Raw genomic sequence first — 26,162 nt, forward strand, 5'->3', positions numbered from 1 at the left:
CCCCAATGATGGAAGCAAGTTTTGAAGAACCCATGACAGCACTCAAGAAAAAAGCCTAAAATATGTCCTCTAAAGAAGACGATTATAGCTGTACAAAATTACATTTATCCAAAAAAGTGAAATTGTTCATCATGAAATAGTGATATTTATCAATTTAATATTCACAATATTACTAAACAATGTGCCACACTCCAAAACACATCTATCCTACTGATTAGGCTAGGGAAATAGTCAACATGTACTTTTAAGTTCCTTCATATGCAAAGTCTGAAGTTTACAGGACCTGCCTTCAGAGGGCTTACATTCAGGAAAGAAAAAACAGAAACAAACACATAAAAAATCCATTCTATCTTATGTCAATTGAGAAAAACTTTATAAAAGCTCAGAGACTCAGGAGAAGATAACCATTGGTCAACAGCCACAGAGGACTTGAATGGCTTTTTAATATTTGAATAGAAGAAGAAATCATCTTTCTTTTTTCTTTAAAATTTTATTATGAAAATATTCAAACTACAGAAAAGTTGAAAGAATTTTACAGTGAATGCTTATGTACATTTAAATTCTATAATCAGTGATTTGCTGAATTTACTCTATCACATGCCCATCTCAATGTACCCATCAATTCACCTCTTTATTTTTTTGATGCATTTCAGAGTGAGTTGCAAACATACATATTCTTCAATCCTAAATGTGTCACTACTCATATTATTAACTAGAATTCAATATTTGTTTGCTTTCATTCTGTAAAATTTACATGCAGTGAAATGCACTGATCTTAAGTATACCATGAAGAACAAATCATCTTAAGGAAGAAAAAGGGTAAAATTAAGGTATAGATGACATAAACACAATAAATCTAGTGATTAGATTGGTTTAATCAGAAAAGAGAGACTCTGTGAGAAAGAGTTGAAGATATTATTAAAAGTGGTGAATGTGAGGGGTGCCTGGGTGTCGCAGTAGGTTAAGGAACTCACTTTTGGTTTCAGCTCAGGTCATGATCTCATGGTTTTGTGAGTTCGACCCCACATCAGGCTCTACACACAGATGGAGTGTGGAGCCTGCTTTAGATTCTTTCTCTCCCCCTCACTGTGTGCCCCTCCCCCTCTCATGCACACAGACTCTCTCTCTCAAAATAAATAAGTAAACTTTAAAAAAAATTAAAAAAAATGAATGAAAATGGTGACTGGGAGATACATTATGATTAATAGCAAATTCCAAATTGAATTATCTAATTCCTCTGCTTAAAACCTCCACAGGTTCCCTGAGGTCTATATAATCACATTTAAATCCCTGGCCTAAAAGGCCTTTCCCATAGTCTCTCCAGCTACTTACACCACCTCATGATACATATGCTGAATCTTACTTAAGATTTAGCTGCTGAATCTTAAATATGCTTGGCACTCTTATGACCATGAATGTCCATGTGCTATCCTTCTGCCTAGAATAAAGATGAAGCTCCAATGTGAAGTCATTTTTCTTTTTAAAAATGGAGGAAACTACTGTTTATTAAATAACATATTTAGTCCAAGAATCTTTGTTGCCTTATGTCAACATTCAGTCAGTCCTACTGGGTCTTTTAACATATACTCTGAACTAGAATTTAAGTTTTATAGGGCAAAGACCATTCACACACACACACACACACACACACACACACACACAGATATATACATATATACATATATACATATATACATATATATATATATATGATTGTGTCATATATAATGATTGTGTCTAATAAATGTTTGTTGAGTGAATGAGATCAAAAAGAGGGTATACAAAGGACATTAGCAACAGCTCTCAGGATACATCTAGTCTAGATCATATACCTAAAAGCAATGCTTTCCTTGATGATACTTTTAGATAAATTTTAACTTTGAGGGTGAATTGGCAGAAGAGGAATGATAAGTTGTTTCAAACATGTGGGATACTATGGAAAAACTTGCAAATGAGTAAGCAGAACAGGATAAAAAGAGCAGCAGACTTTGCTGAAGTATAAGTAGTAGATGAAGTGGAGTAAGGTAACTGGCATATGAAAAGGAAGTTGGCTGAACATTTCTCTAGGAAAGCAGTCACTTCCTTCTGTAAGCATCTAATGACACCTCATTTCAGAAACAGTGGTGATTGGATATGAAACCAATTGCAAGTCATGTAAGAAAAAGGAGCATAGAGGGAACCGCAATTTAAAACTGAGTATGTCTTACAACAAAATGGCCAATGTAGGTATATCTCCAATAAAAAAAAAAACTTGGCAGTGAGTAATCACTGGTTTTTATATTTAAAGTATTTTAACAATGGATATTGTTAAACAATGTATGCCTACATAGTAATGACTAGAGTCTTGTTAAAAATCAATAAAGAAAATACAAAGCCAAGGAGTATATTACGGAATTCAAGTCATGTTAATTTCAACCAAGGCTGTATCATCCAAACATAGCCAGAATATGGATATTTTTGACCAGTTAAATTTAAATTCTGCAAAAGAATTATGTGAGACAGGATAAGAGTAAAATTAGTTTCTCAAACAGCAGAACTGTACTTTATGAAAATTTCCATTAGCCATGTTTATGAGAATTTTCCATTAACCTTGACACCAGTTACTTTAAAAACAAAACAAAACAAAACAAAAACCCCAAAGCTGAAAGAAGTATTTTCCAGTACTAGTTAGGTTCTTCTAACTGCTAAACCAAATCAAAATTGTGCATGTCAATTTATATTATTAAAAAGTCTATTTGAGTCTCACCTTGTCCACCCTACCAAAATGATTAACTAATTAACAAGTGTGAAATCACAGCCTGAAATGGAAGAGGGGAAGATGTAATTATATTGGAAAATTGATTGGTCTGCTTTATAGTCAACTAGCCCAATTGTGAAATAAAAGGTAAAAAAGATTGGGAGCAATTTAAATATCTTTAATAATGTACCTGGTTAAAAATATTATTTTGGCTACAATTAAAGGATTTATAGTTAATATTAGAAGTACTTGCATTAACCTATGCTTGGAAACATCTTAATCTATATTTTCTATTGAACAGACTGTCTGGCATATGTGGCATGGTGGAAAACAATGATTAGAACTTTGGAGAAAGATGTGGAATATTTTTCATTAAATTCTAATTTGCAAGACTTAGCTTCAGTATTCAAAGTGTACACACAAATGGGCATATAGGAATACACACTTTCCTTTGTTGTTGAAAAGATCAGGGTTGCTTCATAGGAAAGCTTGCTAGATAGTTATAAAGTGAGCATTTGGTTGAAATCTCCCATAGGATGATTACATGTGAACTGTAACCTTTTAATCAACCCATTCTTTATAATTTGAGGATGAGTCAATTTTAACAATTTCAATACAATAAATCTAAATAACAAAGAACCTAATCAGGTGAAAACCAAACTATGAGTAGACAGAAATCACTTATGGTTTTAGCATGTTAAAAGTCTCCCAGATAAGAAGTTAACATTGAATTTGTTTAAATAATTATAACTCCTTAGTTAGTGCATAAATATATATCATGAGAACAATGCTGCACGATAAATAGAAATTAATTATGTACCAAATTTGAAGCTAGAACTATATCAAGGAAAATAATGCACTGGACAGCTGTTCATTTATTGTTTCATAGACTTTCATGATAATGTTATGTAGAAACTCAATAACAATAAAAGAAATCAGTTTGACTTAATGTTTAAAAAATTCAGATTTTTATTTCTAATAAGGCCTTTTAAAGTAAGTTAGAAGAATAAAGTGTAGTCTTTTGTTGTAATCCAAAGAGAATTACCCAAGCTCTAAAATATTATTACATAACATATTTGTGAAATTTTTCTTAACAGCTCTAAATATTATTTTTAGCATTTATAGTCCTGACAGTGTTATTCCTGAATCCTTGTCTGGTTGATAGGTGCTAGCAATTTGTGCAAATGTAGGCAACTTCCTCTCAATTAAGATAATGTGGATCGAAACAAGTTTCTTGAAATCCACATGGGAGAACAGACAACCTACATGGTAAAAAGTCTGCAAACCTTATTATAGAAAGGAAAACAGGACTATTTAGAAAGGAAAAAGAAAAGGCTTGTTGATAGGACATGAGAGCTGTCTCTAAGTAACTGAAGAGCTGTCATGTGGAATTGTGGTTCAAATTAGAATCCTATAATTATTCATTCATCTAACAAGTATGCATTGCATCCTTCCTATCTGCCAGACTTGGTTCTTGGCACTGGGCATACAGTAGTGAGCAAGAAAGACAACCTCCCTCTTCTTATTAATCTTACTTCATATGACTAAAACAGAAAAATAAACAAGTAAACAAAAACATGATCAAGAGAATGGTAATTCCACATCATGGTAAGCGCAGTGAAAGAAAAAAACAAAAACAGGGAAATGTGGCACAGGAAGAGAGTTTTGAGTGGTCAGTAAAGGCTTCTCTGATGAGGTAATTTCTCACCTGAGAACTGAATGAGAAGCAAGAGCTCTATGTACAAAGAGGGCAAAGCATTCTAGGCAGAGCAAACACTAGCAAAATGGCCTAAGAGAAGGAGAACCCTGCCATGTTGGAGGGCTAGAAAGAGGGACAGTGTGGCTGGAAAAAAAATGGCACAGGAGACTGGCTTTTGACAATGGATTAACAGTGGATTTCCAGAAGGTTTTATTTTATTTTTTTTCTTCGTCAAGCTTTTATTAGATTCTAGTTAGTTAACATACAGTGCAATATTTAGTGATTCATCACCTTCAGCCACCCAGGTGCCCGTCTCAGAAGATTTTTAACTCAAAATTCTGTCTCCATGAAACTATACATAAAACCAAGACAGAAATAAAATCATAGGTGCTGCTCTGCTTGAGGCAGGGGATAGACAGCCCTCAGTGTTCCTGCTCAGCTGAACTCCAGGTCCCTGCCAAACACCGATGGAGTCAAACTGCCTTGAGTTTAGACATAAAATAATGAGATTCAGAGAGGATAAAGTAGAAAATATGATATAGAGGAAAGCATCCGGATTTGTATCAAATAGACCTTGGTTCAATTCTGGTGCGGTGGATTTAAGTCTTGGATGGGAGAAACTATTTCCATGCTCCTAAATCCTGGTCTGGCCTTGTGACCTGCTCTAACCAACAGAATAAGGGTGGAAATGACACTGTGTAACATCTGAGCCTCAGAGTCACAATTTCCACTCTTGCATTTTTAGAATACAGCCACCTTGTGAACAAGCCAAGTACAGTCTTTTTGAAGATGAGACCATATTGAGACCCAGGCCCAGTTATGCCAGCTGAGGGCCCAAGCATGTGCATAAAGCCATCAAGGACCAGCAGCCACCAAGTCTGTCAACTAACTGAGAGAAAACTAACATGAGAGAAAACAACTCATGTCACATGGGCAGAGTCAAGCCCACCCAGCTGTGCCCTGACCAAATTGCCGAATTCTAGAACCAACAGCAGATTAGTTGTTTTAAGCTACTAAATTGTGAGGTGCTTTGACGTGCAGCAATAGATAAGTAATACAGAAATTGGTTATGTTTGCTAGCCATAACAGAATCTAAATTGTGTGGCATCGGCTTTCAAAATGAGAGGGGGGCAGAGACCTCTCTTGGAAAATTAAAAGTAGGCTGCTAGCAAAAGCTGGAAAAACGGTGAACAAACTGCTAGTGGAGGCTTGAAACGCAGTCTGAAAATTGTTAGTGGAGCCTGGGAAAAGGGTGGCCTGTGTTATGTAGTGGCAGAACAACTGGCAAGAATGTCACTGGTGATAATTCAGAAGATAGAAATGTACATAATGCATGTGTAGATCTGACTAAAGAAATCGCTAGACAGAACACTCAAAGTGTCAGTTGAATGTTTCTACCCAAGAATAATAAGGTATTATAAGAGAGAAAATAGCTAAATAAGGATATATGTAATTTGATAAGCAAATTTAGAGCAAAGCCAAGAATTGCTTGTGTTAGAAAATAAAACAATTCTGTGTACTTCGTCTACCCCAGAAGGAAAAGATTTTCAAAGTAAGAAATGACCTTAGGGTAAAGATCCCAACAAGAGTGTTGCTATGTGATACTTTGTTAAGATTTTACAAAGATTTAAAGCAGGTCCTAGTAGATTCTCTCAGGTAGACAATATTGATTCTAAGAATCTAAAGGATATTGTGCCACAGCAGGAAGATATGTCCAAAATAGAGAGAAATATGTCTCAAAAAGAATTATGAATGTGGGTTTAGGGCATGTAGTCAGCTCTTGATAGATTCAAAAAGTTTTTCACAGTTTTCTGATGACATCACTAAGAACTAGGACTAAAAGGGGCAACTAAAATAAAGAGAACAGGGGTTCTTAACTTTCTGTGGGCAGAAAAAGGTTGAAAAAGTTATTCAACTGCCAAGAATGGCCATCATTGGCCATTTCTAAACAAAACAAAACACAACTCAGAGGATAGAATCAAGAGCCCAAAGGACACATCCAGTAGCAGACAGGAACAATGGATTAGGAAACCATTACCAGGGAGAAGAACAGGGTCCTACTCTAGGAATATCCCCTATTCACAGAGCAAGAGACCCTGACAACACGTGACCAACTGAATTTTATAATTGCTGCAGACATGGGGTGCCTGGGTGGCTCAGTTGGTTAAGCGTCTGACTTCAGCTCTGGTCATGATCTTGCAGTTCTTGAGTTCGAGCCTGCATTGGGCTCTGTGCTGACAGCATGGAGTCTAGAGCCTGACTCAGATTCTCTCTCTCTCTCTCTCTCTCTCTCTCTCTCTCTCTCTCTCTCTCTCTCTCTCTCTCTCTCTCTCTCTCTCTCTCTCTCTCTCTCTGCCCCTCTCCTGCTTGTGCTCTCTCTCTCTCTCAAAAATAAACATTAAAAAATGTTATAAAAAAATTGCTGCAGACAGTGATTTCTAAATCCCAGACATATATTTTATTTGTGAATGAGAGTATCTATTAAGGTTCTCTTGACTGTATAATTTTATTTTGGGTGTATAGAGGATAGTCAACTTGTCTTTCTATTTCATAGTATCTTGGATAAAGCAAGCTAAACCCAACCAGACTCATTTGCCTTTGAACTTAATATAGATCATAAGATCATAGACTTTGAGACTAATGCCATAACTGAATGACATTTTTTGGTATCTTGAAAAGGGGTGGATGCATTTTGCAGGTGGGAGGGATTTGAACTACTGGGACCAGAGGGCAAATAAGTACTGTTGGCAGTGATGGCTGCCATCCACTTTCCATGCTATAAACATGGCCATTTGTGATTTGATTTTGCTGTTCTTCCCATAAATAAGCAGAAGGTATTTACCTACTTCTTGAATATAACATGTATAGCATATCTCGTAATTTGCTTTAACCAAGAAAGTATGGTGGAAGTGACAGCGTGTGACTTTTGAGGGTTTATTTCAACAGGCTTTGCAGCTTCCACACTTGCCCTCTTGGAGCACTGCCACCTTGCGAACAAGCCCAACTTAGCCTCCTTGATGAGCCACCATTAGGCAAGAGGGAGAATAAAGAGACAGAGAGAGAGTCTTAGCTGTCTCAGCAATTACGCAACTCCAGGTGAGGGTCCATATACACGAATGAGGCCCTCTTGCCAGTCCCCAGGCATCCCTCTAACTGACTGAAAATGCATAAATGAATCCTAAAGATACCTTGTGAAGCAGAAGAACTGCCCACATGAACTCAGCCAAATTGCCAATATACATGATTCTGAGCAAATAAATAACTGTTGTTCTAAGTCCTGGGCAACTGGTTTAACTTTCTCACTGAATTATTTCACATGAAAAAACTTAAAAAATACTGTCTATCTTATAGTCATATTATGACAATTCAAAGAATAACTTATGAAAAATATTTGGCAATGTCTATACTTTCAAAGCAGTCAATAAATGGTAGTTAATTATATGTATGATAAATTCTAACAAAACAATGTACAATGTTCAACAATTTGTGCAAGGTAGTGATTTAGAAGGAGCTTTGGACAGAGACTGGAGTCTCCCAGGCCAAATTTGTTTTCCCTAGATGTCACTGCCTGTCCATACTTATTAGCCTTTCTCTAGGGTATTTATTTACTGGGGAAAAAACCCCACCATATTTAAAAATCAACAATTCATTTATGTTAGTAAGTTAGACTAATTTATTCCAAGATATCTCTGAAGCAGAACTATAAAACATGGATGGAACTTATGAGAAAGGCCAATTTGGGGTCAATAAAAGGAAGATATTTCTTTTTTTTTTTTTTTACTGTTTATTTATTTTGAGGGAGAGAGAGACAGAGTGCCAGCAGGGGAGGGGCAGAGACAGAGGGAGACACAGAATCTGAAGCAGGCTCCAAGCTCCAAGCTGTCAGCACAGAGCCCGACGTGGGGCTCAAGTCCACGGGACCGCGAGATCGTGAGCTAAGCCGAAGTCAGATGTTTAACCAACTGAGCCACCCAGGTGCCTCAAAAGGAAGATATTTCTAAAATAGGTTTTTTCATAGCTATAAAAGGCTGCATTGCCTTAAAGATCTAGCATATTCCTTGTTACTAAAAGCACTCAGAAACAAGTTACATTTATTCTGTTATAGCTATTGACACATGAGCTTAGATAGCTGGTCAGATGATTTTTATTTCCCTTCCTAAAATTGTGCAATACATAATATTTTTTCTCAAAAATTCTCAATATTTTAAAGACTCTTAAGTCTTAAAACACTACCCATGCATTAAAAAACCCCACTGACATTTTCATTTTTAGACATGTATATATGCACTACAGAAAGCAACATGGGATATGAAAATTTTAAATTGGCCTTTTCTCCTTTGATTGAGATCAATACTCAGAACAGTCAATTTTTTTATGTGGTAACTGTCTGTTCATATGGCTGAAAAAAAAAAGAAAATATGCTTTTGCCAAAAATCTATTTATTCATTTATTGATTCATTTATCCAACACATATTTATGAAACATTTATCAAACTCTTCCTGTACACTAAGCATTGTGTTATGTGGTATAAGTTTGTATTTTATGGAAAAAAGCTACTATCAACATTTGATTCCAAATAAATAATGAAGAAACTTAACTATTTCTCAGTTTTTGGTTTTTGGTATTTTTTGTTGACTCATTATGTGTGCATGTATTTATCTCATCATCTGATATTTATTAAAACAAAGCATATGCATTCAAGACATTTTCTCACTAAAATTCCATCACAAGTTTATTCTAATATCTATGTTACATAGTTTATAAATTAAGTGAACTTTTGCTTAGGTTTGAATTCTATTTGGAATAGTAATAAACACTTCTGGGTTTATTTATCTATGTAGTGAGAAAGATACATGCAGCATGCACTTACAGATTACATATTTGTAGTATATAATATATGTATGTCTGATAAAATAAAATTTATGATATGATTCTCCCAAATATTTTTATCTATTTTATCTGTTATCAGTATAATGTGGACACGAGTCAGGAGGTTCTTTTATGTGAAGTCTAAACAATTTTTAATATTACCAGTTAAACAGAGCATTTCTCTGGTTTGTCATGATAGTTTAGCTTTAATTGAGCTTGACATCGATTTCTCTTCCACCTTTGTTTAGTTAAACAGGAACACAATATATATTTATTTATGAAAAGAATTTATAATTGTATTTTAAATATTTTATGATGATATTTTAAATATCAACTTTATAAAACATAAACAGAATCTCAAGAAAGGCAATCTACATATTTTGGGACGTTCTAGAAAGGCTGATTTGGGAAGGAAGAACGTAGTTAATAAAAGCCATCTTTCATGTTATTTAACACAAAAGCAAACACAGATCTTTTTATATTTGACATTAAAAATCTGATCATTTGCCTCCCTAAAGAAACCACGTACAGCTTTTATACAGACTGCACAGTAAAGAATAATAATATTTCTGTTTACTGAGATATCAACTGGCATTTCACTGTAAGTCAATGGTCTATCGTTGCTACAGCGTATTAGACCTCAATCTGGCATCTACAAATGTCAAGAGTATAAAGAAAGGTATACGATGAAAATCAAAAGCATGTTCCAAACTCCCCAAAAAAATTAAAAAAAAAGGGAAACAAAGTTCACCTAAACATATTTGCTGCAGAAATCAGTGCAATATTCAGCTGTCAATCTACAAAAACAACGAGGGAGCCACCCTGTCAGTAGGACAGGATAATAAAATTTCCAGCAGATGTTCAGGCAGGGCTCTAATTTTTACTGAACTCCCTTGGTAAGCATTTAATTTCTTTATCATATGCAGGCTCGGCAAATTGTACTTCATCAAAACTGTATTGTGAAATATTAATATTTCATATGATAACAAAACTCCATAGAATAACCTTTGTCATATTAACAGCATCCAAATTTCAAATGTCAAGATTCTGAATTTTAATACATTTTAAGTAGATTCTTGAAATGGCATAATAAATTATAATAAGGCTAATCTAAACCGGTATGCTATAATGTCACACAAATGTATAGTCATATAATATTTTAATAGATTTCTTTAGTGAGAAACTGTGGGAAAAACATGTTTATACCAACTGAGTTGTGTGTTACAACATTTCATCAATAAGAAAGCACAGATGTTCATAAGACAATTTTACATTCACAATAGGTATAATCACTAATTAGGGACAATATAAGAAAATTAAGAAAAACCCTACATCTCTATGAAGCAAACTGACTACTTCAGAAAACCATGTATGGCCATTATATAAGCCCACAGTGGCATCATTATTTATGTCATTATAATCAGCAAAAATACATCTGAAATAGCCTTTGCACAAATATTGTGTTGTACCCGCCATTAAAGTAAGTAACAGAGAGCTTCCTAAAACCCCCAACATTATGTTTTATATGCCAAATTTAATTTGCATTTGTTCCTTACTCTCGCTTTGAACCAGCATCACAGACTTGTGAATTGATAGATTAAATTCAAATTGGAGGTTTAGAAGGAAGTTAGCTTCCACATTTATTTCTGCTGCTGATCCTAATAAAGGCAACTGCTCCTAGGTTACCGAAAGAGACAGCATCACAAATCAATGCATGTCACCAACAGAGTAAAGACAGATGTCTCTGATTAATCAGAATTCAATTTTTTTGCAAGCAAACAGCAAATTCAAAGCAAACATTTTTTTCTACAATTCTTCGCCTGTACATGATTAGCCATCTATTGCTGTTTACATATAAAAATTTTAAAACAGTGTAACTAATGTAGTCATTAAATGGTATCAGAGACTCAGTTTTCCTCAGTGGATTAAACATTTGACTACAGCTTTTGAGTTATTCTTAAAGGATGAATTGAAACAAAGACGAATATACTATCAATATTCTACAAAGCCGTAAACAATTGATTAATGATATTCTAAAGCTGAATCCAGTAAGTTGTTTATTCTTATACTTTGTTTAACCAAAGTATTTCTATGTATTCAACCAATTTATTTGAAAAAGAATCTTCCTTTAGTTATTTAAACATAAAAACATTTATAATATTTTTTATGCCCTGGTTTTTCTAACTTTTGAGGAATCTCTAGATTTTCTTCATCACACCTACACATAGCATCTTGTAAAGCTGTCAGAATAAGACAGCTGTAATGTTTTAGCCATACTAATGCTAGGTATTGATCTTAGTAAGAGGAGAAAGAAGGAAAGAATGTGCTTAATGGGGCATATTTGTTCTCTATTATTTTCTTTGCCTACGGATAAGGCTGATTTAAATAATGATACACTTTTCTTGGTCACTAGATTCACACATTCTTATACATTAATTATTACTAACTACCAGTTAGTACTAAATACATAGATTCAGCATTTAAAATTTTATCAATAAAAGGTCTAATAATGTTAAATTCTGTGCTTTTCTACTTCAAAACCATATAAGGATGCAACCTTCTATTGTATAAATCATACTACTTTAAAAACATGTATTTATATGCTTTCTGTATTTTAAAGAATTCATCTCAACTGTAATATGTACTTTATTTTCTTCTAAGTATGTCCACTTACAGTGTGGGTACAAAGTCATAATGGCAAATTAAACTCAGGCATATATACTTTGAAAAGTTTCTGTATTTAAAAATTCAAGAAGAATCTTATTACCAGCACAAATGAGCTACACTGAATGATTCTTTTTGACATGAACTGGATCCCAGGATTATGTACAAACCATATCCATAGTCTCTCTCACTTTGAGTTCAGGCATAGGTCCTCATCCACACACATTCACAAATCACGAAAGAATTAATAATGCCAAAATAAAATTCATGAGTTTTGTGATTATTAAATGAAATAGGCACTTTTGTAATATAGATGTTTTTGATGCTTCCTAGACAAAACAAATGAGAAACAGATGCCCTTCCAAGGGACAGAAAGATTGGAAAGAAAATAAAAACTAATTTGCAACCATAGGCCTTTCCCAGTAGTTGAATAACTACTATTTCTTGGTCAGGCAAATCTTGCCATTATAATATTTATGCCCTAATTAAAATACATGATAGACATTTAAACATGACTTCAAAAATATATTCTTACCTTATCAAGCGAGAAAGTTTTGGTCAGGGCAAAACCCCATCCAGCTTCAAAAGCTCTTCGAATCATTGATGTACTGGTAGCTGGAGTTGCACTAGCAAGACCAAAAGGATTTATAAACTTCAGTCCAGCCATTTCCACACTAATGTCCACCAGATCAATAGGGGTGTAAAAGAGGGGCAGTTCAGGCTTGGCAGAAACAGAAGCTCCATATTGTGACTGCAAAAAACAAAGAGTCAATAGTTGTTCTTGTATCATATCTGATTTTTCCATACCATCTTTTACAAAAATCACTTCAACACAGCATTTGAATTAATACAGATTACACTGGTCTGTTTACCATGATGAAAACTGGCAAAAAGTCAGTTAGCAGTGAACCAAATTCATATAACATCATCTTTTTCTAATTTAAAAGGCATTATAGAGGGTATTAACAGAAATAAAATCAATTAAATAAACAAACAAAAAAACTCTACTTAAAACATACAGAGATTCAAACACAAAAGGGAATAATTTCAAAATTTATTTCCCTGGTCCCATAAAGCAGCCTTTTTGTCTTAATTTGTGGAAATGTCTTTACTGCTCAGAGATATGGGCGACAGCAAGTCAGGGGGCCTAAATTCAATTTCCAGTACTCTCACTTCTGTTTATGAGATTTTAGGACAGCCACCTAATATGTCCATGTCTTTTTCTCCTCCACCGTTTTCAGTACAGCAGCAGGAATGTTGGTTGCCTAATTTCCTACCTCATAAGGGTATTGGAAAATGCAGGAGATCATAAGCCACAGGAAGACAACTAATTTGGAAAGTGGGAAATGTACTCATGTGCATGAGGAGAGTTTCTTTTTTCAGAAACCAAGCCGGCACCTAACACTTAAGGCCGAAACCTTCAACTGGCTCTCAACACTGTAAAATTACCTTTCTTAAAGGGACATTGTAGTAATGTTACCTTCCAGTATGAAAACGCTTATGCAAAGTGCATGGCACACTGAAGGAGAGTAGGTATTTGCTAATTGTTGTCTCTTCCTGACTGGGGACGTTATTAAAGATTTCATCTAGCCTTTGGTTTAATAAGTGTCTCTGTCTCTGTCTCCTTCCTTGTCTCCCTCCTTCCCTTTCTCTCTATTTATCTCTGAAAGACAAATAATACTGGCAAATATAAAAAGGGTGAGTTTTCTAAGCCAAAGTGGTTACTGAATGGATAGAGCTAGTTAATTCCAAAGTAAGAATCCCTTTCTCTTGTGAACCATCACTCAAAGGAAAAGTTGTTTGAGCATAACTTTAATTTTACAGGAGTGTGTCTTATGTAGATAAAAATTGCCATGACTTGCATACAAATTATTTCTGGACCTCCACCATTTATAATGCAAAGGAAAGTTCACTTAATATGTAAAAAGGCATCAAACTTGTCAATTGAAAGACTAATGTGTCTCGTGCACCTACAGAGAGGTGCCTGATCACATCAAAGCTTCAAGTATGGCAGGCATCTTCTGCCAGGAATGTTCTGGCACATTTCTGAATATCAGTCAGTCCTGTTGTGAACATTAATTTCTCCTGTCCTCATGTGGAATTGTAATGCTATTAAAAAGATTATTAGCAAAGACAAAAGGTATAATGTAGAATATACGGAATTAATATATGTCAGTTTGATGTGTGTGTGTGTGCGTGCGTGTCTGTGTGAATTTGTACAGGGGTGTATGGGGGGGGGAAGACGTTGATGTGATTTTCTCAACTGCAAAATCATAGTTTAAATTGAATCAAGCAAATTTAGGCTAGACTTAGGAAGACTTTCCTGACACCACATATTGGTTAATACTGGGAAAAATTTAGATGCACTTTTCGTATCTGAGGAATCTCAGAAATTTCAGGCAACTTTGTGTCTGAGGTTAACAGCAGAAATGCATATGGCTCTATATTCTTTATTAGGTGAGGTGAATGATACTATGAGTTTTCTTTTCTTTTTAAGGTTTTGTAATGAAATATCTAATCTCTTTAATCTTACAGATGAACTTCTTAATAATCATAGCTATATGACACTAGGCAATGGCCCAAGGAGCAGATATGTATGTATAGTTCAACTTGCATTTCTTAGTTTATGTAGCTTACAATAAATAAGGCATTGCCCTGAAATTCTTAAGAAGGTTGCTGCCTTAATGTAAAAAGGGAATTATGGAGAAAAACTTTGCAAGATTTTCCTTAAGCTTCAAAACAAAAATATAAAACAAACCAAAGCAAACAACAACTAACAAAACATAAACATACACATAAAACTCTTTCAACTGAGAACTACAGTTTCTTATAAAATATGTATTTTCTTTTATTGACAAAATACTATTGATGTGTATGCATATATGATAGAATCTCAAATCTTTAATAGGCGGTTATTTTTCATACTGTGCCTACAGGGTTTTTGTTTTGTTTTGTCTTTGAGACTTTTCACCACAGTGTGGTGCTACAGCAACCTATTCTGTGCAACCTCACAATTTACTCATGCCCAATGTATGCTTCCTTTTCTGAAGTTTAAAAGCCTGTTCCCCTCTCTACCCTTGCTCAGTCAACTTAAGCATTTCAAATTTCAGCTCTCACCATGAGGCTAATTCCTCCCAAATCCCATTCATAACCTCCAAACTCAGATTTCCAAGAGACTTCAAGACCTTTGGATATGGATGTTGTGCTGTTAATTAAAACTCAACTGCTTCAAAGTGCATCCCATACTCTCTTCTAAAGAATATGTGAGCCAGATTTTCAATTTCAGACAATACTATTTTCCAGTTATCCAACAGTATTAGTAAATAACAGATGTAAGGAACAACCTAGATTATGTTAACTATACTGGAATTAAAACTAAAACAATAAAATAAAAAAAAATACTTAATTTTAAAAAAGAAAGAAAGAAACAACCTACATGGTGAGCTATGAAAATTAGTTCCCCAATAATACCACTGTGAAAAGGAATATTATACTGGCATCAGACTGATACAGAAACTGATACAGAAAAAAAAAACTGTATTGACATGAATGCCTTTTTATCCTGTACTAAGTGAAAAAACAATGGGTTAACATTATATGTAAATCCAAAAGTTTTCAGTAAAAAATAAGTAAACAAATAAATATTTAATATATGTTTGCTATATATTATTATATGTATTGCTATGCATCTCTCTGTTTATCCATCTATCATAAAGAGTAAATATCAATATCTTAACCAGCACTATCTGAACTGTAAGATGACTGTTAATTTTTAAATTTTGCCTTATTTTATTTTTTATACTTTCAATACTGACCATAAATTAATTTATATGCAACAAATAGAATTAAAGGTATACTAAACCAATTTTCTAAAAGAACAAAGGAAAAACCAGTAAGTGAAGATCACGGTAAATAGACTACCCCTTAGCTTCCTCCTCAGATTGTCTCAAATCAATCCTTTCAGCTATATTTATTATTATACATAAACTTAAAAATATTTAGAAGTATTAAAAGCTTTATTTTATAAAGAGAAAACTAAAGGTAAAGGAGATTAAGTGAGTACCTCTAAGTTATTCAGTTAATGACAAAGCCAGAACAAAATGTGTGTTTTTTTTCTATTTTGTTGGTCAGTTTTCTTTCCACTAGCCTAAGCTATCTCTCAGAAATATAATGGTTCAGTCATTGTTCCCCAAAATAGTCCATGCCACTCTGCCTCTGCACCCTTTCACATTCGGTATCTCTCTTTTGTACCTACTATAAAATTTCCTGATCTGAAGCACTCCCTGGCCACTATAGATAAATAATTTTATCTGGATTGCTCCTAGGGCATAAAAAAATAACATTCTTTCAATTTGTTAATTACATTGAAAATATTTGGTTATATGTTTTAATCACTAATATGCCAAAACTTATCCATATCTTCAGGAAACCAAATTTCTTTTCATAGCATATATTGATTGCTTCTATAAGGTAATGCCCATGTACTTAGATACAATTCTTAACATTCATATAAAACTACTTTTGTTCATGTATTTACTCAGCAGGTACTTATTAAGAACTTGCAGTTCTAGAGATGAACAAAACAGACAGGTCCCTGGAGTTCACAAATAGAAAAACACAAATAAATCTACCAACCAACCAACCACACACAAAATTAAAACCCCAGATACTTCATCACACTGCTACATGTCTCCATGCGTTATCATGTATTTCCACTAGCCTAAAATATAAACCAAGTCTTTCTTCACCCATCAAATGATTACTCATCTTTCCAAATTCAATTCATTTATGCAAGTACATGCTTCCTGGGGCATTTCCTTAATACATTTCATACCCTAGTCTCATATATCTAAATGTCATCTCTGCTATTTTGCAATTTAAAATATGTTCCTACCTCAGTAGTCATCACACTGTGCTGTACATGTTGATTTTCTCTTCAAATAGAACATAAGCTCCTTGAGGGAAGTGAGCATATCTTAGTCAAATTAATATCTCCATTATAATTAGAAATATATGTAATATATATGTATGTATTATGTATCATATATATAATACTTACTCTTAAAAGCAACTCTGCCCTCTTAGAGACAAAGATAAGTAAAATCACTTTTTCACATGGCAATCCTCAGGTATGTTTTAAAGAACTATCATATTCTTTCCAAATTGCCTTTTCCCCCAGGCTAAGCATTTAGATCTTCATAATTATTTTTATGCTTTTTGATATTCTTGTCATCCTTTGTTGGATATCTCATTTACCATTTTTTTTAAACATTTATTCATTATTGAGAGACAGAGAGAGACATTGGGAGGGGCAGAGAGAGGGGGAGACACAGAATCCGAAGCAGGCTCCAGGCTCTGAGCTGTCAGCACAGAGCCCGACAGGGTGCTTGAACTCACGAACTGTGAGATCGTGACCTGGGCCGAAGTTGGTCGCCCAACCAACTGAGCCACCCAGATGCCCCTCATTTACCTTTTATGTTCTGAAATTGAGAACTTTGCTACATAGTTAAAAGGGTTAAGTACAACAACATAAATTTATGTGATTTCCTCTTCCTTTCCCTTTCTAAAACAAGAAACTGTCTTATGGATATTACCACGATCTCTTTGGTAGTTCAAAATATAATTAATAGAAACACCAAAAACAAAGAAAAACAAAAACAAAAACCCTATAGAATCAAGAGACTGAAGTGATAAAGAACTGAGAAGAGGACAGAAGAGGGAGGTAAAAACAGAGACTAAGGAAAAATTGAGATGTCCGGCATATTTTTAGTGTAAAGGTAAAAAGTAACATTTCTTTTATAGAAGCCATTGTTAGACACTAAAAGACACTGCAAATGAGAGGGACGTCTAAAGATGGCATTTTACAAAGTTTTCTTTGTCCTTCTCAGAATTTTTTTTAGGGGAGACTTAGCGAAGATTTTAATCACTTATAACTCCATTAAAAATATTATCTCCATGAAATGTATAAACCATGAGAGGTCCCAAATTTATATGGGTCACACTTAAATTTTCTCACTTCACTTCCACCTACAAAATCCTTCAAGGCTCTTCACTACCTGCAGAATCCAGCCTCAGCTCTTTAGCATTATATAACCCTAGTTGCGACCTGGGCTCCTCCCTGCTCCCCACACTTTCTAATCTCGTCTTTCACTCTTTCTAATCTCATCTAGTACCATGCCCTCACAACATTTTATGCTTCCATTTATTAAATAACTTATCATTTCTCAAAGAAAACAATATCATTAATGTACCTATGCATTTTGACTTTTTTTCGCTTAAATGTCCTTTCCTGTCTGGATTTTCTGCTTTGAAAATTCCAAGCAATCTTTCAAAAGTTAGTCCTGGGGCACCTGGGTCGCTCAGTCGGTTAAGCGTCCGACTTCAGCCAGGTCACGATCTCGCGGTCTGGGAGTTCGAGCCCCGCGTCGGGCTCTGGGCTTATGGCTCAGAGCCTGGAGCCTGTTTCGGATTCTGTGTCTCCCTCTCTCTCTGACCCTCCCCCGTTCATGCTCTGTCTCTCTCTGTCTCAAAAATAAATAAATGTTAAAAAAAAAAAAAGTTAGTCCTGTTGTCATCTTCACTAGGAAACTTGCCCGGCTGTCCGCAAAGTTGTTCCCTCATCATATTCTGTACTTGTTTGCTTATATGTATGTGCCTCCAACCTAATTTAATTTAAGCACCTAGCATAAGACTTGGCAGAAAGATGCTCGAAATATTTGTTGAATACATCAGACTAGTGACCTTGGGTATTTAGTCTCATTTTTACATCAGTTCCCAGTAAAATGATAATCAATTTAGGTGAAATAATCGTGAAATGCATTCCAGATACATATCCCATTATTCTATGATTCTAATCTGAATAAAATTCAACTTTTACCACTGGAAGACTGTTGAATTTAGCAAAGGCACTAAAAAGAGTTATTTAGTGCAATGGTAAATAACTACTCTGGGCAATTAAGTTACTATGTAAATGTATGCATTCTATGTCAGACACATACAGTGACATAAACATTCACTGATTTCACAATTTTGCTAGGAGCCAACTTAAAATGAAACATTTTTCTGTCCCACATGATTTTTAACTTCTGCCTTAGAATGGATTTGTTTGGTTGCAAGTAGTAGAAACTAGCCTCAGATGGCTGTTTAAGAGCGAGGGTACAGAAGCATCTTGTGAAACTCATGAACACAGCTAAACCTCAAGGAATGGCTCTCCTCGGGGAAAGCCAGATTATCTGTCTTTCCTTTACTCCTCTTCTTGTGCATCTAGTTTATTCTTCTGTCTCTGCCAATTGGCTTCCTCTGACTCTTTATGCAGAATGGTTGCTATTCTATAGGTCTAGCCCAGTAATTTTTAACTTTACATATTAAAAACATTTGAAAGGTTTTAAAAGTTCTGATGTCCTGGCCAGATAGGCTCCATACTAATTACATCAGAATCATTCAGAAGAAGACTCGAGCACTAGTAGTTTTTTAATACTCTCCAAGGAATTGAATTATGCATCCAAGGCTGAGAATCACTTCTTTAGCCATGTCAATGCTCCCCCTAATTCCTAATTCTCAAATGAGACATTCAAGTTTGGCCACAAATGTGTTACATGTCTACCTTATTAAAATAAATGGCTACCAGGGGCCTGTTCAAGAGAATGAAGTATTATTATAAGGTGAGCAGATACTCTAAGAAGTGCCCATATGGGGACCTTTATCTGCTTATAAGGTATCAATTCCGACAACCATCATTACGCCACCCAAATGTTGAGGCCTACTATAAAAATAGGACATTTGTTTACTCTCACAATCCATAAAATACTTGTCTACTTGCAAATAATACTTATGCCAGACCCAGTGATAAGTGTTTTGTACTTATTCTCTCCTTATGATCACGACTATTCAAATTAGGCATTATTCTTCTATTGAAAATGAGGAAAATGAAGCTCAAAGTAAACAACAATGTCTCCAAAGATAAGAAGCTAATAATAGAGCAAGACCTGAATTCAAAGCTTACACTTTCTACATTATATCGAGCTGTTCCTGTTTCCATAAACATTACTTTTCTAAAGCATTAATGCCCTCAAAGTTGGAAAATGATCTGAGTATTTTTCATGATGCTTTGATTGAACATACAAACACAACACATGTACACACAAATTGAAAATCTATTATCAAAAATGTTTAAAAAGTATATTCCATTCAGATATTAATAAAACAATCAATCATAATAACTTTCATTTTGGAATGAAAATAAAAATAAATATAATCTTAAATTATAATGGCCTATTATTTCCTTATTGCATTATTATTTTTTATCACTGGTATTCTCCAAATATACCTGGCTGGGTCATGGAATTATACACAGAGAAATTTGCATGTATAATGATTATGTTGTAGAGAAAAAGCAAATCACATCATAATTATGTATCCCAATTGCATTTTTCCCTAATTTGTTTTACTAGAATGAAAATTAAAAAAAAAAAGCACTGTTAAAAGCAAGACTATTGGTAGTGTTATATTTGATTGAAGAAGGGAAAATAACTACTATGTTCCATCCAATTTAAAATCATCAAACAGCTTGCACTTACTCATTTTATTTATATTTCATTGTGATGTAACTACAATGGTCCCTATCTTGGGGTACAGCTGCTCTAGAAGCATCCATTCTGAGATTATTTTAGGGCAAAGAATAAATAACATTGTATAGCTACTTATGACTACATTAATTCATAGGCAGGATTTATGCATTAATTAACTCCAGGTCAGTTACTTTGCCCTTTGAAGAAATATCTATTGAGAGGAAAAACTTGCAAAGCAGAAATTCATTTGGATTAGCTGCTTCCATGGTGGAAAGGCCTAGGTAGAGTGACTACAATTATAACATAAAATCAGATTTCAATTCTCCATTTTGAGAAATTACTATTTGTAATGAAAATTTTAGAAAAGATATGAGGCTATGGAAAAGTTTCTAAAAAATAATGATCCCATTTTATTCACTTCTTTAAAGGCTTATATTCACATCGCTCTTAATAAAATATTTGTAACCTGAGTGTAGAGAAAGGCCACAAATTAAACATTAAGTCAAAACAATGTGTTCTTTTTCTTCATCTAAACATTACTTCCATCCCCAATTACCAGATCTTAAGCAACTTAAAGTAGCATCATGCAAAAATTCCTTCCTCTTCAACAAAAAAACTATTCCTCCCCCAGTTCTCCTCATTTACTTTATGACATGACCATTCATTCAGCTTAAGCCCAAAATATATAAATCATTCTTGATTCTTCTCTTTCATTACCCATTTCTCTTCTACCATCAAACCTAATGACTCTATCTTCAAAATATATGAATCCATGTACTTCTATCTATAGTCATTGCCATCATTATCTCTTACTGGGACTATTTCTTACTGCTCTTTACATTTTCCTTGCCTCCTACTAGAATCTACTCTCTACTTTGTACCAGGGCCTTTTAAAAACACAAATTTGATTATTTAAAACTTTTCATTCATTCAACATTGCATTTCATTAATATTGAGACTATTATAGCTTACAAGATCATTCATAAGCTGGTCCTGTCCCCCTCTCCAAATTTACCTTATGCCACCCTCTATGTTAATACACCTATCAGTCACACAGGACTTCCACTAAACTCTATCTTTTGCTGGGTGTCTATAATTGCTATCCTCTCTTCCTAGCATGCTCTTTTGTATTCTTTCGTTTCCATTTAAACTTTACTCCTACTGCCAGGTACCAGCTCTTTTAGCAACTGCTATGGACCTATTTGTATTCCCTCAGAATTCATATATTGAAGCCATAACCCCAAAGTGATATCATTTTGAGGTTGGGCTTTGGGGAGCAACTTAAGTTTAGATGAGGTCATGGAGGTGAGGTCCTCACGATGGGATTAATGCCTTTATAAGAAGAGACACATGTGAAGACACAGTGAGACGGGAACCACCTACAGCTAAGAAGAGAACCCTCATGAGAACCCCACCATGTTGGCACCCTGATCTCAGACTTTCAGCCTCTGGAACTAAAAGAAAATAAATTTCTAGTGTTTAAGCCACCTAGTTTATGGTATTTTGTTATGGCAGCCCAAGCTGAATAATATAGCAATCTAAAATAGAATCACCAATGAGTCAAGTGACCTTGTAAAATGTGTTTCCTAAATCTCATGTGCCCCATGATCTAAAATATTTCATAGCCATTTTTAATCTTTAAATGATACTTATGGAGTACTTACTATATGGTAGGCGTTGTGACCAGGTAGTAAAACACAGGAGTAAAAAAGGAACATTTTTCTGGTCTCATGGGTTTTACATTACAGAGTTATGGAGGGAGAGGGATCAAAAACATAGATGAGAGGGTGTGTGTGTGTGTGCATGCCTGTGTGCATGTGTGATGTTGTGATTTATAATAAGAAATATATATGGGGGGCACGTGGGTAGCTCAGTCAGTTAAGTGTCTGACTCTTGATTTCATCTCAGGTCATCATCTCACAGTTCATGAGATTGAGCCCCACATTGAGCTCTGGACTGACAGCAGGGAACCTGCTTAGGACTCTCTCTCTCTCTCTCTCTCTCTCTCTCTCTCTCTCTCAAAATAAATAAATAAAACTTAAAAAAAAAGAAATGTATATTTGGTATTAATCCCGCTTCTAGTTCCTAAAACCATTGGAATTTCTGAAGTGATGAGAACAATGAAGGTCTTTTTTATGTTAATTAATGGAAGAAAGCATCTAAGGATGGGGGCTGGTTGCCAGGAGAATCAACCACATGGTTAGAGGGTTGGAACTTTCTGTCCCATCCCCTTGACCCCCTGACCTGCAGGGAGGTGAGAGGGGCTGGAGGTTGAATCAAGATTTAATCAATCCTGACTATGTAGTAAAGCTTCCATAAAAAACCAAAAGGACAGGGTTCAGAGAGCTTCTACGTTGGCATATGAAATGGAGATTTGGGGAACTGGAGGTTCTGCCATACCTTGCTTTGTGACATCTCTTCCACTGGCTGCTCCTGAGTAATATCCTTTTTGATAAACCAGTGATCTAGTAAGTAAAATGTTTCTCTGAGTTCTGTGAGCCAATCTAGCAAATTAATTGAACCCAAGGAGGCGGTCATAGGAACCGCTGATCTATAAACAGTTGGTCAGAAGTACAAGTAGTAAACTGGACTTACAATTGGCATCCTGAGTTGGAAGGGGTCATAGGAACCCCTATCTGTATATAGCTGGTTGGTGAAAAACACAAGTGGTAACCTGGGCTTGCGAATGGGGTCTGAAGTGGCAGAGGAGGGCAGAAGGTGGGACAGTTTTACAGAAGAACTGTGCTTACTTGTGGGATCTGATGCTATCTCAGTGTAGACAGTAATGGAATTGAGTTAAACTGTAGAATACCCAACTGGTGTCCAAGCATTGCTTTGTGGTATGGGGAACCCCTACCCCCTCATACACAAACATTGCAGTTGGGTTCAGGAACGCAAAATAGTGTGTTTTCAAGTGGCTTCTCCTCAGAAACAGAATGCAGAGTATGTGTGAGTTAGGGAGTAGTGTGGCTAGGGGCAAGGGAAGGTTTCCATTTGGTGCCCATGGAGGCTTCTTTAATAAATAATATCTGAGCAATATGAGGAGGTGAGCAGAGACATGCATATACCAACAGTTTTGGTACACTCTCTGACTTTAAAATGAATGGTTCAATTTATCACCTGAGCTACTGTAATAAAATTGGTTTCTTTCACCTTCTACTAATTATAATATCATTCATTAAGAAAATAGCACACAGACTTTTACACAGAAGCTCTACGTCATACAACCCAAAGGGTTTGTTAAAAGGATAAACCAGTGAATTAACTTTAAGAAGTGGTTTGTAAGTTAGCCAAAGGTCCCCCCCAAATAATACATAACATGTTGACAAATTTTCAAAAGTGTCAATCAGTAGGGTAACAATTGCCATATTCACAGGCCCAGGGGCAAAGGTGGTGACGCTGCTGACAAGATGTCAATGTCTAGTGTAAGAAAAGCCTGGTGACCAGCACAGGGTGGTGCCTGACAGCAAATCCATGTAGCACAAAGAAGTCAGCATGATCAAGGTGAGAGTGATGAAGGTAAATAAGAGGCTGACATTTAAGAAAGGTGACAGCAGCAATGTTAAATATTAAGACTTGGAATAAAAAGCTCAAAATTGTAAGTCAACAACCTACCAGGCAATACCTGCTTTTGTGTTAACCTATTAACCCTGTATTTCTGGGAGAAGTCTCTAAAACAGGCTAAGGTGGGGATAGGATGCAGGGAAAAACTAATATAGTCGTTCAGGGGTCACTTCTGTGCCCAAATCAGGTTAGTAAGGCCACTTTAAAACTCATATGTCTCCTCTTTAAAACACCTATTATAAAGGATGGCTGTGAGGATCACACGAGAAAAATTATAATGCACTGGTATGCTCATTTTCATCCTTCTGTTTCCAGGATCACTGTACCCCACCACCTGTTTTGTCAGCCTAAGTAGTTATTTATCATCAATGAGCCACATGAATTTGTGAAATGTGCTTCCTAAACCTCATGTGCCCCATATTCTAAAGCATTTCCTTGGCATATTCAATTTTTCAATCATAGTTATCAAGTGCCTACCATATGGTAGGCATTTTATTGGCCAACCATCTACTATGAGGTAGGCATTGTTCTAGGCACTGAGGATACCACAGAGAACAAAACTGACAAACACTCACTTTGAAGGCTATGCTCCCATGAGATGTTGTCTGGCATATGGTGACTATGCAATGCAAGAGATGTGATCCAAAAATGAAATAAGATCATTCTGAGGATTAGTTGCATGGATTGTAAAAGCTCAGTGCCATTTTTCTCATCCCTACTCCGGCACAGAGTTCTCTGATGATTGGCAGGGGCTTACATATGTGTTCTGTCTTCCATATTCTCACCTGAAGCTCAACCAAAGGACACCATGAAGATGGGGCAGGATGAACACTGAAAAGAACACTAGGGCTGAGAATGGAAAAACTTGGGCTCTAGCCCCTGAATGCCATTACCATCAACACCTTAAGGAAGGCATTACAGGGGCGCCTGGGTGGCTCAGTCGGTTGAGCATCCGACTTCGGCTCAGGTCATGATCTCAGAGTTTGTGGGTTCGAGCCCTGCATTGGGCTCTGTGCTGACAGCTTGCTCAGAGCCTACAGCCTGCTTCAGATTCTGTGTCTCCTTCTCTCTCTCTGCCCCTCTCCTGCTCATGCTCTGTCTCTCTCTCTCTCAAAAATAAATAAATGTTAAAAACATTAAAAAAAAAAGAAAGGCATTACATTTCTTCTGTTCTTTTCTATGGATATTGTTGCTGTCTTTATCTCTTTGGGGATCTTTAACATATTTATTTTAAATCCCTTTCATACAGTTCTATTATTGTTCTTTTCTCCTGAGTGAATTTTCCTATGACTTGAGTTGACTCTGTTAAAATCTGTTCCTCAGTTTTCTGACCCATATATTAAATGGCTGAATCAAATATTTCCAGGGCCATATCCATCTCAGCAAAATTCAGCATATGTTTTCTAATTTTTAAAATGGGGTGGGGGAGGAAAGTAGTTACTCTGGTAGGTATAATTTTGAGTATAACGTGAATGTTAAGCCTCTAAAAAAATAATCAGCATATAATGGGTATTCCATAAATTAGATTCTTTATTTTTAACATATATAGCTTGGGTTTCAGAACCATAAAAAGCTATAATCTTGTCTTTTTTTTATGGATAAAGACAGTGAGGCTCAAGATAATGCATGTGAGATTTTAACAGCTTTAAGTCCTTGGGGCACCTGGGTGGCTCAGTTGGTTAAGCGTACGACTTCGGTCTAGGTCACGGTCTCACCATTCCCCGAGTTCGAGCTCTGCATCAGGATCTAGGCTGACAGCTCAGAGCCTGGATCCTTTTTTGGATTCTGTCTCTCTCTCTCTCTCTCTCTGTCTCTCCCTGTGCCCCTCCCCTGCTCACGCTCTGTCTGTCTCTCTCTCTCTCAAAAATAAATAAATATTAAAAAAATTTTTTTTAAAGCTTTAAGTACTGGAGCTGAGAATTCCACCTCTGTGCTCAGAATTATAAGTGAGATAATCAAAAGGCAAGGTAACATTCCCAAAGATCCAAAGGCAGAATTAATGAGCAACTAAGTTAGGATTTTAACCCAGCTCTCTTGACTTTTAGGCTTTCATTACCATTTG

General features: G+C 35.5%; 1 protein-coding gene across 2 annotated transcripts in view; it reads right to left on the minus strand.

Moving 5' to 3' along the window:
• DPYD (dihydropyrimidine dehydrogenase) overlaps positions 1–26,162 on the minus strand; it is an 854,343-nt gene that overhangs the window by 382,726 nt on the left and 445,455 nt on the right. For both annotated transcript variants that reach the window (XM_027058524.2, XM_027058523.2), the window contains one exon: positions 12,505–12,720. In XM_027058524.2, the coding sequence (XP_026914325.2) occupies positions 12,505–12,720 (216 nt within the window). The remainder of the gene's footprint in view (positions 1–12,504; positions 12,721–26,162) is intronic.

Source organism: Acinonyx jubatus, chromosome C1 (assembly GCF_027475565.1).
Source record: "Acinonyx jubatus isolate Ajub_Pintada_27869175 chromosome C1, VMU_Ajub_asm_v1.0, whole genome shotgun sequence".
Lineage (NCBI taxonomy): Eukaryota > Metazoa > Chordata > Mammalia > Carnivora > Felidae > Acinonyx > Acinonyx jubatus.